Below are 14490 nucleotides of genomic sequence, written 5' to 3'. Positions count from 1 at the left end.
CATTCTTTTTAGCAGTTATGTTAACAGCAGGCTCATGTAACATTATCGACAACTACATGGAAGAGGATTATACTTGGATGTTACGTTGATCCCCATTATGCTGTAGGTTTGGAGTCATAGAATCATACAGCACGGAAACAGGCCCTTTGGTCCAACGTCCATGCCGACTGCGCTGCCCAGTGAGCTAGTCCCATCTGCCCGCGTTTGGCCCATAGCCCTCTAAACCTCTCCTATCCATGTACTTATCTAGACTGCTTTTCAATGTTGCACATGTGCCCGCCTCAACCACTATTTCTAGCAGCTCATTCCAAATACGCACCTCCCTGATGTCCCTTTCAAATCTCTTGTCTCTGATCATAAACCTATCCCCTCTTGTTTCTAGCACCCCTTCCCTGGGAAAAAGACTGTGTGCTTTCACCCTGTCTATGCCCCTCATGATCTTATATACCTCTATCAGGTCACCCTTCAATCTCTTCCATTCCAGGGAATAAAGTCATCTGAAGTTTCCTCCATAAAAGTATGCTCCTCTAGCAGGCACGGTAGTGTAGCGGTTAGCATAACACTATTACAGCGCCAGTGACCCGGGTTCAATTCCGGCCGCTGTCTGTAAGGAGTTTGTACATTCTCCCCGTCACTGTGTGGGTTTCCTCTGGGTGCTCCAGTTTCCTCCCACATTCCAAAGACGTACAGGTTAGGAAGTTGTGAGCATGTTATGTTGGCAGCGGAAGCGTGGTAACACTTGCGGGCTGCCCCCAGAACACTCTACGCAAAAAGATGCATTTCACTGTGTTTCGATGTATATGTGACTAATAAAGATATCTTAAACGCACTCTACACCAGTTTTGCAAAGCTCAGATCACTCAATGCAGACACATCCATTATTCAGCATGTACAGTATATTTGGACTGTTCACTGGCTCACAGCACTCATGTCCACCATTATAAAACTTCCATGACAAAAGCCTCGCACTACAGTACAAACTCCACACTGAAAATCAGCAAGGTGAACTGTTTTCACTGTCCAGTGGCCCTGCTGAAGGAATGGGAAGGAAGAAGCTGACACCAGCAATTGATCAAGACATTTTCTACAAAGACTCAGGGAGTGGAAAGGCTGATATAAAAATACCAGCATCAAAAACTGATGGTTGTCTCAATCTACTGTGAAGTTCAAGACCAAGTCACTTACCAGTCCTGTCAGGGCACAGGTGGGTGGGTGGAGAAAGGCCAGAGAAGAAATGAACCCCCCAAAAAAATTCTAGAATCTCCTAACCTAAACACAAGTGCTAGAGATTCCATCAGGAGAATAAATGAGCAGGAAGTTATGAAATTAGATTAATTAATACAGATATAAATGCAGAAGTTTGATTTTTAAGAAAAACTGGAAAGATGGTTTAGATAGTCATATGAGAACCTACACTGTCCAGGTTAATTTATTCAGATTAACACAGACCAAGGCCACGAAGCAAAACTGCTTCTGCAGAGAAATACAATTAACAAACTTTCACAAGAGGGGATGCAGCATGAATGATGTGAACAAATGAATGAAAACAACACTTACAAGACCAAGTAAAGGAAGTTTTCCCTTACATTTCATTCCGGAGACACGAGAGATGCTGGAATCTGGAGCAATAAACAAACTGCTGGAGGACCTCAGCGGGTCAGGCAGCATCTGTGGAGGGAAATGGACAGTTGAAGTTTTGGGTTGGGACCCTTCATCTGGATTGTCCAGGTAAGTCCAGAAGAAGGGTCTCGACCTGAAACATCAACTGCCCATTTCCCTTAGCAGATGCTGCCTGTCCTGCTGAGTTGCTCCAGCAGTTTACTTTTTCATTTCATATACTGCATCTCTCCCAAAGCTGACCAACATCATCGCTAGTTCTTTCTTTCTTGTAAACATTGTTTAATTTATATTTATGTTTTTCTTGTGAATGCGACTTATCTGATGCGCCGTGCCTGTGATGCTGCTGCAAGTAAGTTTTTCATTGCACCTGTGCACACACGTACTCGTGCACATGACAATAAACTCAACTTTGACTTGTAAATCTACGTTGCTGTGGGAGCATCTTTACCACATGGACTGCAGCAGTTCAAGGCAGCAGCTCATCACCACCTTCCTAAGACAATTGGGGAAGGTAAGAAATGCTACAGCTTGCCAGCAATGTACACATCCCTGAAGAAAATTAAAATTATAGGGAGCTTCAGCTGACTTTGAAATTTCTCAGCAACAAAACTGGACTAAAAAAAGAATCAAGATTTGGGCAGGATAGAAGAAAATTAGTTGCACATCAAGTGAACACTTCCAATGGACAAGATTGGTTTTGGCCCTTGGAATGGATCAATTATTGGCCACCAGAGGGAGCTGCAATGCAGGGTAGAGGGGACGGGAATGTGGCCAGGATTCTGTCAGTGCACTGAAGGCAAAGATACTGCCTGACTTGCTCAGTTCCTCCAGCACTTTGTCTCTGATACTATTATGCAAGTATTCAAATATATTTTGCTAATAAAACGTATTAATTTTGTGAACCTTTAAGGTGGGTGTTTTCAATGCCAGCTGACAAAGCAGAGCAGGCATGGTAGTGCAGCGGTTAGCATAACGCTATTACAGTGCCAGTGACCCGGGTTCAATTCCGGCTGCTGTCTGTAAGGAGTTTGTACGTTCTCCCTGTGTCTGCGTGGGTTTCCTCCGGGTGCTCTGGTTTCCTCCCACATTCCAAAGACGTACAGGTTAGGAAGTTGTGGGCATGCTATGTCGGCGCCGGAAGCGTGGCGACACTTGCGGGCTGCCCCCAGAACGCTCTTAGAACCTAGAACAATTACAGCACAACTCAGGCCTTTTGGCCCACAAGGCTGTGCCGAACATGTCCCTACCCTAGAAATTACTAGGCTATTGTAGACTCTTGGCAGAAGATGCGTTTCACTGTGTGTTTTGATGTACGTGTGACCAATAAAGATATCTAATCTAATCTTATCTCCAGTTCATCAAGCCTTCCCAAGTCACGAGATAAGAGCATGGGAAGAAATGGAGAATGCAAAATGCAGGCAAAACCCTCAAACTTCTGGCAGATAGCACTGTTTTTCATTCTGCCATCCATGCTGAACCTCTGCTTGCTATCTGTTTTTCTAAACTGAATTACTTGCTTTTTGTCCTTGGATCTGGATAAACTAACATTACAGTAGTTAGAGTGGACTCATTAACTCTCTGCAATCGTTAAAAGCTGACTTATTTTTGCTTCTGTACTTAAATGTCCTCAGCAACTCCAGAGCCATAAGACATAGGAGCAGAATTAGGCCATTTGGCCCATTGAGTCTGCTCCGCCATTCGATCATGGATGATTTATCTTTCCTTCTCAACCCCATTTTCCTGCCTTCTGCCCATAACCTTTGTCGTCTTTACTAATCAAGAACTGCAATCAAGCCCTGCCATCTGGATGCATCACGGCTTGGTACGGGAACTGCTCTGTCTGGGACCTCAAGAAGCTGCAGAGAGTTGTGGACACAGCCCAGCGCATCACAGACACCAGCCTCCCCTCCTTGGACTCTGTCTTTACCTCTTGCTGTCTTGGTGAAGCAGCCAGCATAATCAAAGACCCCACCCACCCGGGACATTCTCTCTTCTCTCCTCTTCCATCGGGTAGAAGATACAAGAGCCTGAGGGAATGTACCACCAGACTTAAGGACAGCTTCTACCCCACTGTGATAAGACTATTGAACAGTTCCCTTATACAATGAGATGGACTCTGACCTCACGATCTACCTTGTTGTGACCTTGCACCTTATTGCACTGCACTTTCTCTGTAGCTGTGACACTTTACTCTGTACTGTTATTGTTTTTACCTGTACTACATCAATGCACTCTGTACTAACTCAATGTAACTGCACTGTGTAATGAATTGACCTGTACGATCAGTATGCAAGACAAGTTTTTCACTGTACCTCGGTACAAGTGACAATAATAAACCAATACCAATACAGACAAGTGGGTTTCAGGGCAATAAGAAGATAGTTCAGACAAACAACCTTCAAGCACTACCTGTATGTTTGTAAATGGCTGTCCTGGAGCTGCTCACACCCATTCTGGTGATTTTGGTAGAAGCCAGATTTAGCTGTGCCATTGGGATCAGGGACACCGACACTCCAGGATTGGCCGGGAGGAATTTTAAGAAAAAGACTTGCATTACAGTGGTGCTTTTCACAAACTCAGTCCATCCTGACGTGTTTCACAGTCGAGTATAAAATCATGAGAGGTGTAGCTAGGGTGATTGCACACGTCTTTTTCCCAGGGTTGGGGAATCAAGAACTAGGGGGCACAGGTTTAAGGCGAGAGGGGAGAGATTTTACAGTAACCTGAGGGGCAACTTTTTCACCCAGAGGGCGGTTTGTATATGAAATGAGATGCCAGAGGAAGAGGTTAGGGCAGGTACATGGTTTTTCAATGAAGTTTTTCACTGTACTTCAGTACATAAGATTTCTTTATTAGTCACATGTACATCGAAACACACAGTGAAATATATCTTTTGCGTAGAGTGCTCTGGGGGCAGCCCGCAAGTGTCATCACGTTTCTGGCGCCAACATAGCATGCCCACAACTTCCTAACCCGTACGTCTTTGGAATGTGGAAGGAAACCAGAACACCCGGAGGAAACCCACGCAGTCACGGGGAGAATGTATAAACTCCTTACAGACAGCGGCCGGAATTGAACCCGGGTCGCTGGCGCTGTAATAGTGTTACGCTAACCGCTATGCTACCGTGCCTGCCCATGTGACAATAATAGATATGTGACAATAATGAACAAATTTACCAATTTCCATTAACAACATTTAAAAGGTACTTGGACAGGTACATGGACAGAAAGGGTTTAAAGGGATATGGGCCAAATGCGGGCAAATGGGACTAGCTTAGATAGGCATCGGTCGGCATGGACCAATTGGGCCGCAGGGTTCATTTCTGTGTTTTATGGCTCTATAAATAAGTACTTTCCTCTTCCAAGTTTGGTCAATATTATGGAAATACTGCAAATAATTTTGCACAAAGCAAGCTTCCATAAACACCAACATTAAAATGAGCAGATAATCGAGGATGCTGATTGAGGGATAAATATTAGCCCAGAAAATCAGGGTGAGTTACCCTGCTCTACCTTGACATAGTTTCTGATGATATTTTACATTTACTTGAGGGAGCAGTTGGCAAGTTATCACAGCATCTCCTCTGTCACGTAACATCTGACAGTGCAGCACTCCCTCAATACTACACCGAAGCCCAGATTTTTGTGCTCAAGTCTCTAGAATGGGAGACGGAAGTAGTGCTCACTGAACCACAGCTGCCATAATTAAATATTAATCTCTGAGTGTTATTTCTGAGGGGGGATAAAATCAGTCATTATATTAAAAGTTTTAAAAATTTACTTTTTGAACACTGGGAGGGAGAAAAACTTTGATCTCCAGTCAAAAGGTATGATAGGGTAATGGAAAGTTTATTTAAACTTTTCGACTGGCTGTGGGAAGGCAGCACTCTGAGGATATGGTTGTTGCATATGAGCAGAATGGTAGGGAGATGCAATAACACCTCCAGGCACATATCCAACCAGCTAAAAACAAGCTGCTGGAGGAACTCAGCGGGTCAGGCAGTATCTGTGGAGAGAAATGGACAGTTGACCTTTCCGGTCGACACCCTTCATCTGGACTTCACCTGCACCTAAACATTGTTTAGGCCGCACTTCGAGTATTGTGTGCAGTTCTGGTCACCACATCACGGGAAGGATGTGGAGGCTTTGGAGGGGATGCAAAAGAGGTTCACCAGGACACTGCCTGGATTAGAGGGTGTTAGCTATAAGGAAGGGTTGGACAAACTTGGGTTTGTCTACAAGATGGCACTGGAGCGTGGCGACTCATTGCAAGCTGTTTTCTCTAGAGCACTAGAGGCTGAGGGGAGACCTGATAGAAGTTAATAAAATGGAAAAGACAGGGTAGATAGTCAGAGTCCTTTCCTCCAGGATGGAAAGGTCAATTACTAGAGGGCATGGCTTTGTGAGAGGGGGAAAGTTTAAAGGAGATGTGCAGGGCAATTTATTTTGGTTTCACAAAGAAAGTGTTAGGTGCCTGGAATGTGCTGCCAGGGGTAGTGGTGGAAGCAGATAAGGTAGTGGCGTTGAAGAGGCTTTTAGACAGGTGGGAAATGGTGGGATATGGATTCTGTGCAGGCAGTGGGGACGTTTAATTTGGCATCGTGCTTCAGCACAGACATCGTGGGCCGAAGAGCCTGTTCCTGTGCTGGACTGTTCAATGTTCTATCTCTCAATCCATTTCCCTCCACAGATGCTGCCTGACCAACTGAGCTCCTCCAGCAGTTTGCTTCTTGCTCCAGATTCCAGCATCTGCAGTCTCTTGTGTTTCCAACCAAAGCTGGCAGGCTAAAGCACAGAACCCAGCTTAGATGATGATAGTCCACTTATTTCCACCCACCTTTTGATTTTGAGGCACATCCTGTGGATCTGTTGGTGGTACATAGTTGAGGACGAGTCTCCGAAACTTGAGCAGGTTAAACAAAGACTAGAGGAAGGAACAAAAACAGTACATTAGGTTCAGCATTGGAGTTTTACAGGACATATACTTAACACAGGAAGCCAAACTCCTGTGTGCAGAAGACAAAGCGATAAACTTCAAGATCAGAATCAGGTTCATTATCACCGACTTAAATGACATGAAATTTATTGTTTTGCAGCAGCAGTACGGTGCAAAGATATAAAATTACTATGAATTACAAAAATAAATAAATAGTGTAAAACGAAGGAATAATGAGGTAGTGTTCATGGGCCATTCAGAAATCTGATGGTGGAGGGGAAGAAGCTGTTTCTGAATCAGTTGAGGGTGGGTCTTCAGGCTCCTGTACCTCCTCCCTGAATGCTTAACAAATGATGGGATAAAGGAAGGAGAGCCAAGCTTGCTCATTTGCTCTCCACAGTAAACTTGTTTATTGCAGGAAACAATCTAGAGAATCTATGCCATCTCAAGTCAAGTATATGCTTGGGTATGAACACCAAAACTGCCTTCAGTGCTCCACACATGGTCCCAACAAAGCAAAATGTCCCACTTTTGTTAGTTCTCGTACTACTGATATTGTTACTGTTGTAACATTTGAAATGTGGCATCCAAACTGGACACAGGAAACAAGGTGATGATGGCATATGACATGCATGCCTTCAAGGGTCTGGACCTTATGTTGCAACTGGAGAAGCACTGTTAGACTGCACTTAGGGTATTGTGTGCACTTCTGGTCACCACACAATTGGAAGGATGGCAAGATGAAGGGTCTCTACCCAAAACGTTGACTGTCCATTTCCCTCCACAGATGTTGCTTGACCTGCTGAGTTCCTCCAGCTTCTTGTTTCTTGCTACAGGAAGGATGTGGTTGCACAGGAGATTCACCAGCATATTGCCCGGATTAGAAGACTTCAGTTATGGGGACATTGGACAGGCTGGGCTTGTTTTCCCTGGAGCGAAGGAAGTTGAGGGGTGACATGATTCAAGGTAACGAGAGGCATAGATAGGGAAGATCGTAAAAAATCTTTTTCCCATGGTAGGGGTTTCATAAACAAGGGGGCATAGTTTTAAGGTGAGAGGAAGGAGTTTTAAAGGGGATCTGGGGAGTAAGTTTTTGTTTTACACCGAGAGTGGCTGATAGCTGGAACTCGCTGCCAAAGGTGGTGGCAGAATCAGATACAATTACTATGTCTAAGGGGCATTTAGGCAGACACTTAAATAAGCAAAGCACAGAAGGATGCGGCAAAATGAACTAGTGTAGATGGGCAAAAGGGTCAGTATGAACATGGTGTGACAAGAGGCCCATTTATGTGCTGTACAGCTTTGACTGTATAACCACAAACACTAATAATGACCACACTCTCCATCCTTTTAGCAATGCTTATTGTGGGGTTATTGCTAGCCAAAACGCCAGAGGCAGTTCCTCTGCTTTTCCTTTGAAAACTTGCTGCTGCAAGTAAGTTTTTCATTGCAGCTGGGCACACATGTACTTGTGCCTATGACAATAAACTTGACTTCTACAGATCTTATAGATCCAGCTGAGACAAAGGAGGCCAAAGATTTAGTGCCTAATCTGAATATCCCAAAAGGGCAAGGATTTCTAAAACGGAGGACGTTCAGGTTATTTTGTTCAAGACCCTTATTGAGAGACATGACGAGGCAGTAAAACCATGGTGTGCATTTTCTCTGGAATTGCAAAAGATACCATGGTAATTTTCTTCTGAGGCAATCCTTCAATATCAAAGATGACTTGTGTCCACTCCAATACCATAGATGGAGGTGGTTTAAGAGTACTATGTGGGATCCACAGACGGCCACAGGTGAGGCAAGTGGTACTTGACTATGTGGATTGGTTAGTTTAAGAGGCTGTGCTCTTCTGCCTTTTTGTGCATGGCTTCAGTCATTGAAGCTTGAGGTGCACAATGCTTTCCCAGATCCTCATATTGAGTAGTCATGAGGCAGAGATCCCAAAGAATCAGTGAGGATTATATTTTCAAGGCAACTTTGAAGGCTTTCATAGAACATTACAGCACAGTACAGGCCCTTCAGCCCACGATGTTGTGCTGACATTTTATCTTGCTCTAAAATTGATCCAACCCTTCCCTCCCACATAGCCCTCCATTTCTCTATCATTCATGTGTCTATCTAGGAGTTTCTTAAATGTCCCTAATATATCTGCCCCCACAACCTCTGCTGGCAGTGTGTTCCACGCACCCACCACTATCTGTGTAAAAAACTTACCCCTGACATCCCTCTTATATCTTCCTCCAATCATCTTAGAATTATGTCCCCTTGTGCATTGTCGCCCTGGGAAAAAGTCTCACTCGATCTATGCCTCTGATCATCGTGTACACCTCTATCAAGTCACCTCTCATCCTCCTTCTCTCCAATGAGAAAAGCCCTAGCTCACTCAACCTATCCTCATAAGACATGCTCTCCAATCCAGGCAGCATCCCAGTAAATCTCCTGGAAATCTCTAGCCCTGATGAAGCTCAGAATAGTGTGCACGCTTCGGGAGCCTGGGTGTCAGGCATGCAAACAATGTCGTCTACCTACCATAGCTGGTTCAGTCTGCTCAGATGCTTGACGCTCGACAGGTTGGCCAGGGGGAGAACACAGACTCTGGGTCACCTATCCTGGCATGGCACTATTCGAAGGAGACCCGAGGAATTCTCCCCAACACCTGGAGAATTTACCCTCAACCAACCTTAAAAAAAAATCTTAGCACTGTTTGTAGGAATTTGCAGTGTGCAAATTATAACCAGCAACTACATTCCGCGGTTCCCTTATAGGTTGCGATGGACTATGACCTCACGATCTACCTTGTTGTGACTTTGCACCTTATTGCACTGCACTTTCTCTGTAGCTGTGACACTTTACTCTGTACTGTTATTGTGTTTACTTGTACTACCTCAATGCACTCTGTACTAACTCAATGTAACTGCACTGTGTAATGAATTGACCTGTACAATCGGTATGCAAGACAAGTTTTTCGCTGTACCTCAGTACAAGTGACAATAATAAACAAATACCAATACCAAAAATACTTCACTAGCTATATGGTACTTTGCAGTAACAGGAATTCAAGCTCATTTGCTTTAAGAGCGCAGGTAGAGCAGAACTGCCGGCACTTCATGTGCCCCATGACCAAGGGCTGGCATTTTGTTTTAAATTCAAGGGGTGTGGCCATTGTTGGCAATGTCCATATTTATTGCCCATTCAGAACCGCCCTTTGAGAAAGTACCATTGAGCCAACTCCTCAAACTACAAACCGCCCTTGGGTTATGAACACTTCTCTTTCAGACACCCCTACATACGACGGGCTCCCATAATTTAATTAAGTTCAGAAGTCCAACATACGTACATATGTTTGTTCCTACGAATGGCAAAACTAGTTTTTTCCTCTCTCTCTCTCCACTTTTAGTAATTGTTCTTTCATATTGGTATTGGAATTGGTTTATTATTGTCACTTGTACCGAGGTACAGTGAAAAACTTGTCTTGCATACCGATTGTACAGGTCAATTCATTACACAGTGCAGTTACATTGAGTTAGTACAGAGTGCACTGAGGTAGTACAGGTAAAAACAATAACAGTACAGAGTAAAGTGTCACAGCTACAGAGAAAGTGCAGTGCAATAAGGTGCAAGGTCACAACAAGGTAGATCGTGAGGTCAGAGTCCATCTCATTGTATAAGGGAACTGTTCAATAGTCTTATCACAGTGGGGTAGAAGCTGTCCTTAAGTCTGGTGGTACGTGCCCTCAGGCTCCTGTATCTTCTGCCTGATGGAAGAGGAGAGAAGAGAGAATGACCCGGGTGGGTGGGGGTCTTTGATAATGCTGGCTGCTACACCAAGACAACGAGAGGTAAAGACAGAGTCCAAGGAGGGGAGGCTGGTTTCCGTGACGCGCTGGGCTGTGCCAACAACTCTCTGCAGTTTCTAGCTGTCCTGGGCAGAGCAGTTGCCTTACCAAGCCATGATGCATCCAGACAGGATGCTTTCTATGGTGCATCGATAAAAGTTGGTGAGTGTCAAAGGGGACATACTGGATTTCTTTAGCCTCCTGAGGAAGTGGCTGTGGCATCTATGCGATGTGTGTTTTGATGCCATTCATTACACTACTGTAGAGGTACGGTTACCATATCGAGTGAGTTTTGTGTATTTTCCAGCTTATGGTACGTGACTAATAAAGATATATCTTATAGACAAAATCAACTTCAGAACATCTGTAAAGACGGAACCCGTTCATTACCCGGGACGGCCTGTACTGAAGTCCAGGCGATTGGTTTGCCACACAAAGAAGGCAGCCACATTTCAGAGCCGATCACATCTTTAAGGCTGACTGGCCAGGCAAGGTTTGAAGATCTTTGACACTGGCAGATTTAAAAACACAGTAAAAATGTTTGGGGAACACAGAGTGAATGAGCAAATTTAAAATGGAATTTATTTTTGACTTGTTTTGTCTCTCTTATTTTAGTAAATGAGTCTCAGTGAAGGTGAAATACGTGAATTTTCCATGCAGGATGACTGCAGTATATTTGTGAATGAGTGCTTGAAGAGCCCTAGTTTGCAGGACTATGGACCCGTGAGGTGGAACTAACCTGAAGTTCAGTTTTGCCTGATACGGATGTGTTGGGCTGAATGGGTCAAAATTCTATGATTCTACGATCACCAATTTTTATCCATGCATCATAGAAAGCATCCTATTTGGATGCATCACGGCTTGGTATGGCAACTGATCTGCCCAGGACCGCAAGAAGCTGCGGAGAGTTGTGGACACAGCTCAGCACATCACAGAAACCAGCCTCTGTCTATACTTCTCACTGCCTCGGTAAAGCAGCCAGCATAATCAAAAACCCTACCCACCCCAGACATTCTTTCTCCTCCCCCCTCCCATTGGGCAGAAGATACAAAAGCCTGAAAGCACGTACCACCAGGCTCAAGAACAGCTTCTATCCCGCTGTTATAAGACTATTGAATGGTCCCCTTGTACAATAAGATGGACTTTTGACCTCACAATCTACCTTGTTATGGCCTTGCACTTTATTGTCTGCCTGCACTGCCCTTTCTCTGTAACTGTAACACTACATTCTGCATTCCGTTATTGCTTTTCCCTTGTACTACTTTGATGTACTGATGTAATGAAATGTTCTGTATGGGTGACATGCAAAACAAAGTTTTTCACTGTACCTCAGTACATGTGACAGTAATAAACCAATTTACCAATAAAGCTCGGTGCCAACAAGAGATTAGGAGATGCGTATCATTCTTAATTCCTGAAACGTTGAACTGCAGATCTTGGCTACATCTTGGTATGAGATTTTGCACATAAAGCAACACATTTTTAATTCCAATGCAATGAGAAAATACTATTTCTGTTCTGAGGAAGCTAAGCATTCCAGCGTTCCTGACAACAGAAGAATCAATCAGTAAATGAGAACTGTTGAAAGGAGAAAGCACAGTTAAGGAATTTTATGTATGCCAAGCTATTTGTTGGGCATTTCTGTACTTCTGGTTACAAGAACTGCAAATCAACACACAAAGGCCCCTCGACACGATTAATCCTAAATAACTTTTTATAAATTTGTAATCGGATCTCTGCAGTGGAACAGAGTCATGATCACTTGTTTACACCCTTGGTGAATGGCAGCTGATGCAAAGCGTGGGCATTTTCATAAACATGTTATATAAAAGTTCAGCCAATATCACACACTTATGGTTCTCACCCACCACAGCTCAAGCTGACAATTTTCTCCCAGCTGACTCCACCAACCCTAGCTGCATTTAATGCCTCACAAATATCTCCCTACAGATCTCTATATCACCTCTCCCAATCTCATAACCATCTCACATGTACATCTTTCCCACACCACCACTGCAGCCACTGTTATATTGCAGTTGTACAAGACGTTGGTGAGGACGCACTTGGAATATTGTATTCAGTTTTGGTCATCCTGCTACGGGAAAGATGCATTAAGTTGGAAAGAATGAGAGAAGATTTACAAGGATGTTGCCAGGACTCAATAATTCCCAGGACTGAGTTACAGAGAGAGGGTGAACAGGTTAGGACTTTATTTAATGAAGCGTACCAGGGAGAATGAGGGCTAATCTTATAGAGGTGTATAAAATCATGAGGGACATTGATAGGGTGAATGCACACAGTCTTTTTCCCAGGATTGGGGAAATCAAGAACAAGAGGTCATAGGTTTAAGGTTAGAGGGAAGAAATTTAATAGGAACCTGAGGAGCAATTTTTTCACCCAGAGAGTGGTCAGTATATGGAATGAGCTGCCAGAGGTAGTGGTTGAGGCAGGTACAATAACAACTTTGAAAAGGCACTTCAACTGGTATATGGATAAGAAAGGTTTAGAGGGATATGGGCCAAATGGGACTAGCTTAGATGGGCATCTTGGTTGCCATGGATCAGTTGGGCTGAAGGGCCTGTTCTGTGCTCTACATTCATTAAGCAAACATTCCAACATTTCCCTCCACATTGGGCAGGATACAAAGTCAACAAAACAGGCAGCAGAAGTTGGTAGCACCAGGTCAGTGTAATAGGGGAGAGAAACCCCCAAAGGAAGGACTTGCCAACATTATCCAAAACAATAGCCAATGCAGTGATTATATGAACCTCAGTTTCCAAAGTCATCAAAAAGAAAATGAGTTGAATATGTTGGTCATTCAGCGTTAGGTACCATCATATTCTCGAATTGCTCAAAGCTCCTCTCTGAACCCAGTGTTAACAGGAGAAATTTGATCCATCTCTCAAGACACTGGATATGCTACACTGTGAAGTGGCTTGCAAGGTGTCCTGGTTGGCTTCTTCAATTCTGGCCAAATCTAACAGGTGACTAGGATTCGGGACTGTGATTGTTGCTTTTGTTATAGAATCATAGAACTGTACAGCACAGAAACGGGCTCTTCGGCCCATCTTGCCCATGCTGTGATGCCTATCCACACTAATCCATTTGCATACATATCTCTCTATGCCCTTCCTATCCAAGAACCTATCCAAATGCCTTTTAAATGTCTTATCTGCCTCCACCGGCAGCTCATTCCAAATATTCACCACCCACTGTGTGAAAAACCTACCCCTCAGATCCCTTAAACTTCTCCCCTCTCACCTTAAACCCATGCTCTCAAGTTTTAGTCACCCCTACCCTGGTAAAAAGATTCTGTCAGTCCATCCTCCTTATGCCCCTCACAATTTTTAAACTTCCATAAGGTCACCCCTCACTCCTCTATGTTCCAATGAGAATAAACTCAGCTTATTCAATCTCTCCTTATAACTACAGCCCTCCATAGAACCATAAAACACTACAGCACAGAAAACAGGCCATTCGACCCTTCTAGTCTGTGCAGAAACGTTATTCCACTAGTCCCGCTTACCTGCCCCCAGTCCATAACCCTCCAGACCGCTCCTGTCCATGTATCTATCCAATTTATTCTTAAAACTCAAGAGTGAGCCTGCATTTACCACGTCAGATGGCAGCTCATTCCACACTTCCACCACTCTCTGAGTGAAGAAGTTACCCCTAATATTCCCCCTAAACTTTTCCCCTTTCACCCTAAAGCCATGTCCTCTCGTACTTCTCTCTCCTAATCTAGGTGGAAAGAGCCTACTCGCATTTACTCTGTCTATACCCCTCATAATTTTGTAAACCTCTATCAAATCTCCCCTCATTCTTCTGCGCTCCAAGGAATAAAGTCCTCACCTGTTCAATCTTTCCGTGTAACTCAACTCCTGAAGTCCCGGCAACATTTTAGTAAATCTCCTCTGCACTCTTTCAATCTTACTGATATCCTTCCTATAGGTAGGTGACCAGAACTGCACACAATACTCCAAATTTGGCCTCACCAGTGACTTATACAACCTCACCATAACATCCCAACTCCTATACTCAGTACTTTGATTTATGAATGCCAGGATGCCAAAAGCCTCTTTTACAACCCTG

At 44.0% G+C, this 14490-nt stretch overlaps 1 protein-coding gene across 5 annotated transcripts in view; it reads right to left on the bottom strand.

Moving 5' to 3' along the window:
• usp25 (ubiquitin specific peptidase 25) overlaps positions 1-14490 on the bottom strand; it is a 182985-nt gene that overhangs the window by 100980 nt on the left and 67515 nt on the right. For 4 of the 5 annotated variants that reach the window (XM_052015231.1, XM_052015232.1, XM_052015233.1 and 1 more), the window contains one exon: positions 6458-6544. In XM_052015231.1, the coding sequence (XP_051871191.1) occupies positions 6458-6544 (87 nt within the window). Of the gene's footprint in view, positions 1-4029; positions 6408-6457; positions 6545-14490 lie in introns of those variants that run through there. The other variant, XM_052015236.1, reaches the window with a different exon arrangement.

The sequence above is a fragment of the Pristis pectinata genome, chromosome 4, assembly GCF_009764475.1.
Source record: "Pristis pectinata isolate sPriPec2 chromosome 4, sPriPec2.1.pri, whole genome shotgun sequence".
NCBI classification, from domain to species: domain Eukaryota; kingdom Metazoa; phylum Chordata; class Chondrichthyes; order Rhinopristiformes; family Pristidae; genus Pristis; species Pristis pectinata.
The sequence above is the reverse complement of the archived record's forward strand: the minus strand, read 5'-3'. Positions and strand labels throughout refer to the sequence as shown.